The sequence below is a fragment of the Anas platyrhynchos genome, chromosome 37, assembly GCF_047663525.1.
Source record: "Anas platyrhynchos isolate ZD024472 breed Pekin duck chromosome 37, IASCAAS_PekinDuck_T2T, whole genome shotgun sequence".
In the NCBI taxonomy this organism is placed as follows: domain Eukaryota; kingdom Metazoa; phylum Chordata; class Aves; order Anseriformes; family Anatidae; genus Anas; species Anas platyrhynchos.
In genome coordinates, this window is record NC_092625.1 from 3975910 (window position 1) to 3980845 (window position 4936).

Sequence of the window (4936 nt, forward strand, 5' to 3'; positions counted from 1 at the left end):
CACCTGCATTCCCTTAAAATGCTTCCTATTGTGGAAAATAAATGGTCAAGGCCATCACCGTGTTTCATCCCTGCTCCTGTCTCCCCAGTGCAGGACAATTTCAGTCACCCTCCTCATCCTCAGGGTCTTCCTAAGCCAACACTCACAGACTGGTTGAAGTTTGAAGGGTCCTCTGGAGGTCATCTTGTCCACCCCCCTGCATGGAACAAGAGCAAGGGATCTTGCTCCTCTTGCTCCGCTTGTCACCTATCATGAGGAAAATGTCCAAGGCAGGAGACAGTAGATAAAAGCCACCTTCTGTCCCCCAACCTAAGGAATTGATGAGGTAGACTACGGTTCGTGGGGCAAAGAGAGTGCCCAAAGGAAGGACTGAGAGCACATAGGGAGAAATGCCATCTAAAAACATGATGACAACACAGAAAAACACAGAATTAGGGTGTAGTTCCCTCACGATTCTCGGATGTGGTTCGTGGCTTCCATTTATTTCTGCAGCACTTCCTCTTCCTCCCCCCGTGAGCCCCAGGCTCAAGTCAGACCGATGGAGAGAGCAGCACGGAGCAACCAGACAGCGCGTCCCGCTCCCGGGCAGCCCAGCTCAGAGCCCTCAGCACCCCCTGGACCGCACTGACATGATTGCCCCCCGCCTCGTGATCTTCCTCAGTGAGTCCCCATGTGTCCACTTTGCCTTTTCTCTTCTCTTCTCTTTTCTCTTCTCTTCTCTTCTCTTCTCTTCTCTTCTCTTCTCTTCTCTTCTCTTCTCTTCTCTTCTCTTCTCTTCTCTTCTCTTCTCTTCTCTTCTCTTCTCTTCTCTTCTCTTCTCTTCTCTTCTCTTCTCTTCTCTTCTCTTCTCTTCTCTTCTCTTCTCTTCTCTTCTCTTCTCTTCTCTTCTCTTCTCTTCTCTTCTCTTCTCTTCTCTTCTCTTTTTCTCTTCTCTCTCCTTCCTCCTTTTCTCTCTTTTATTCACCTCACTTTTCTTTTCCCTTTCTTTTGCCTCTAGACCTTCTTCTCCTTTATATCCTTTCCAGCTTCTTTCATTTTCTGCCCTCATCTTTTATTTTTTCCTCTTTTCTGACTTTCAATCCAATCTTGTTTCCTTTCTTTCACCTCCCTCTATATACCAGTCTTCCTTTCCTTCTCCCCCCTATACTTTATTCCCTTCCCTTCCCTTCCCTTCCCTTCCCTTCCCTTCCCTTCCCTTCCCTTCCCTTCCCTTCCCTTCCCTTCCCTTCCCTTCCCTTCCCTTCCCTTCCCTTCCCTTCCCTTCCCTTCCCTTCCCTTCCCTTCCCTTCCCTTCCCTTCCCTTCCCTTCCCTTCCCTTCCCTTCCCTTCCCTTCCCTTCCCTTCCCTTCCCTTCCCTTCCCTTCCCTTCCCTTCCCTTCCCTTCCCCTCCCCTATTAGATGTCCCCACCATGTAATTCCCATTCCTCACTTTGCTCTCACACTCAGACCTTCTCCCCTCTTCTCTTCCAGCCACCGTGCATCTCGTGCCCTGCCAGATGGTCTCCAAGGAAGGTAACTCCTCTGGGGTCTCCTTAAACAGGGGCTGAGCTGCTGGGGGCACGGCTGGATTTGGGGTCCCACAGGCGTGACTTTCTGGGGGACCCTCAGCCTCATTCCCCCTCCCCATAAGAGCCCAGTGGTGAAATTGGGTGCTGGGGCTTTTTCTTTATCTCACTTTGTTGAAGTCCTGCCTCGTGTCAGCACCCTGCTGATGAGTGGAAACCCCTCGAGACCCAACCCCTTCCCGGCCCTCTCCTTCCCACACCTGCTCCTCCCAGTTTGGGTGTGGGACGATGGTATTTTGGTAGGGTTTGGTGGAGGCCAAACGCTTTTTTCCAATGACTGCTGCGGAGGAGCATCAGCGATGGGTTTTACCCTTCTCCCTTAGCCTTTTCAACCCCCCTTCCCCATTTCCTATTTTCATAAATTACCAAGTTGCAGAAAAAAAATAATAATAATTTGCTTGAAAGGACATGAAGGACATTATGGCTGGCATGACAAAGCTGCCCAGGGTGTGGGAAGGGTTTTTGCAGTCTCCTTTCTTTCATCACTTCCCTCAGCAGGATGCAACCTTGTGCTGAATCACAAGGAGATAAAATGAGTCATAGCCCAGAGACATTTCTGCTTTATGAGGTCCCCTCTGTGCTTTATTGTATTCCTTGAAATGCAAGCCAGTTTCTTTTATTTGCGTGGAGTTAGTCCCTCCTGCCTCTGCTCCTTGCACCTCACCTCTGTCCCCCCTGCCTGTTTCCCTCTCTATCCACCAGCCGCAGTCCCTGCCCCGACCCTCTGGGTGCTGCAGGGACAGAAGGAATATTTCTTCGGAGATGTTGTCACGCTGGTGTGCACCACTCCCCGCAACATCACTGGGAGGCTGATGTACCAAATTTTTGGCGACGGTGGCTGGGCAAATTCAGGATTTAGCTCGACGAATAACTACACGTTTGAGTTCGTCCTCTCCCGAATGCAAAACAGGGGGCCACATCTCTGCAGATATTCCATCGGGCAAGGTCCGAAGCAGCTCACATCCCCAACCAGTGCAGAACTGGTGATCAAGATTGGAGGTGAGCTGTGTGATTTCTTTATCTTGCTCTCTGCTTTATCGCTCCTCTCTGAGAACTGTTCAGATGCCCAAACGTGGGGATCAGCTACAGCTCCTCACCTGGAAGTCTCCCAATAGGACTGGTGGGCTTTGTGGTTTAACCCAGCCCATCCCCCAAATCTGGAGACCTGTTTGTGCTGTCCTTATTGCTATGTCTCCATTTATTCCTCCCCTTTTACGTCTCCATTTATTCCTCCCCTTTTACGTCTCCATTTATTCCTCCCCTTTTCTCAGACCACCCTCCCCAGCCCCTGCTGATGGTGGAGTCCCCGCAGGGAGAGGTGATGGCAGGAGAACTCCTAAGCATCATCTGTAAGGCCCCTGGAAATGTCACCATACGGAGGTTTCACTTCTACAGGGATGGCCAAGAGGTCCTCCCTGTGGCAGAAGGCTCCGAGGACAATGCAGCAGATCATGGGGGCAGTTTAAGGACTTCCATGGTCCTGCAATTCCCACGTGCTGGTCCCCAACACAATGGAAACTTTACCTGCAAGTATGAGGAAAAAAAGCCTGAGAGGTGGATCCCCTCCTTCACAAGCCAAGCCGTGTCTATCAGTGTAAATCCCCCAAAGAAAGGTGAGCTGGCCATCCATCCACTCACCTAATGATCTGTCACTCCATCCATCCATCCACCCATCCATCCAGTTACCAACCCATTAAACTCTCCCTCTCTCCATCTGTCCATCCGTCTGTCCCTCCCTCTCTCCACTTTTCCCTGAAACTATTCAATTTCAGTCCCTGTACATTCCTCTCCAAACTAGCTGATTCTTGCACCAGGCAGCTGCTCTATCCATCCTTCCACCCATGACGTAGCCCCCCCAGCCTTTCACCCACCTCTCCCTCCCTCTCAGCCCTTCCATCACCCCAACCACTCCAAACAAGTATCAAGCATCCCTCTGTCCACCCTTATGGCTCAGCAGCCTCTCCTTGGCCTCCTGAGCCATCGTTCTGAATTTTCTGAGTGCCTCCTGCAGAGCCAAGCAAGCGGGGAAGGTATTTGGGTGTTTGGCACTCAGGACCTGAGCAGAATGCCTGGAGAAGGACGGGTAGGGAAAGGGAAAGAGAGAGGGTGGCAGAACGATGCTCACATCCTCCCCGAGCATGCATGAACTGTGTCTGCATCTCCTAACCTGTCCTCCCTCTTGCAGGCAAGAGCTGCTTCTTTCTTCTACGGCTCCTGGTTGTGGGTGGCTGCTTCCTCACCATCAACAGCCTCATCCTCCTCTTCTTCTGGGCCCGGGGGAGAAGCAAAGGTACACCCTGAGCTGAGAGGGGAATTGCCCCACTTTCGGGCTCCCCACCACCCACCTCACTCCTTCCCGCAGATGCTTCGTTTCTGTGTGGAGCCAGCCCTGCTGGGATCTCCCAGCTGGACGCCAGATCCCCATACACCCTTCAGGAGGATAATAAGTACGAGGAACACTAAGGAGAGGAAGGTGCTGTGGGCGATTCCACCCCCTAAAGATGCTCCCTGCTGAAGACATCCCAAAAGACTGGTGTGCAGCCAAACGAGTGCTCAGCTGTGGGAAAAGAAAGCAAGAATCGGTTCCTGGGAGGACGAAAGAAGTAGAAAAGGGACATTTCACGTGGTAAAGGGGAGGGAGGAGACACCAGCGTTGTTGGGAAGGGTGGTTGTGAAAGAGAAAATGAAGGAAGACCAGGAATAAAAATGGAAATTGTGAGAAAAAAAAAAAAATAAGAGTGATAAAGGGTGAGAAAAGAAATGGAGAGAAAAAATGAAATGGAGTGAAAAAATGAAAGCATGGACAGAGGCTGAGACAGAGTGAGAGAGGGATGGGGAAGAAAAGGGATGCCAGGAGCATCCAGGAGGGCACAACAGTGGGAAGAGCAGGTTGGAGAGGCGAAGGAGAAGAAAAAAGGTGGAAGGAGAGTCCCCAAAGCAGCACGAGCCCTCGTGTGTGTCATTAACTGGATGGCCACCACTGTCACCTCGCCTGGGTTGTCCCGGTGTGTTAGGGCATCCAGGGAGGGGTGGGAGAGCTGCTGCAGGTGGGGTGGGTGACTGGGGGCTCTGGCGTTTGGGATTTTGGAGGGGAATGTCCCATATCCCATATATGTGGGAGCTGTGGGGCTGCAGTAGGAGGATGCTGGAAATGCAGAGACTGGGAACCAGAAAATGTGGGGGTGGCATTTGAGCCCCTGGGGGTGGCATATGGGGAACCAGGGGGATATTGGGGTGGGGCATTAAGGAGTGAATGGTGGATATTTGGGGCATGTGTGGGGCTGTGGGATATGAGGCTGGAGGAACCACTCTCTCCTGTCCTCTGCAGCCTTATCTCCACCTCGCAGCCTTCCTTCCACTCCAGCCTCTTT

General features: G+C 51.9%; 1 protein-coding gene across 2 annotated transcripts; it reads left to right on the forward strand.

The window, feature by feature from the left end:
- The first annotated feature begins 251 nt into the window (after positions 1–251).
- Positions 252–4371, forward strand: LOC119714802 (alpha-1B-glycoprotein-like). Of its 2 annotated transcripts, XM_038171813.2 has the most exons (6): positions 493–660; positions 1471–1512; positions 2268–2564; positions 2837–3178; positions 3751–3855; positions 3928–4371. In XM_038171813.2, exons 1-6 carry the CDS (start codon positions 630–632, stop codon positions 4026–4028), a joined length of 918 nt encoding a protein of 305 aa, XP_038027741.2. In that variant the 5' UTR covers positions 493–629; the 3' UTR covers positions 4029–4371. The 2 variants fall into 2 exon arrangements, with proteins under 2 accessions (XP_038027742.2, XP_038027741.2); XM_038171814.2 differs by lacking the exon at positions 2837–3178 and having other exon boundaries at positions 252–660.
- The last annotated feature ends 565 nt before the right edge of the window (positions 4372–4936 follow it).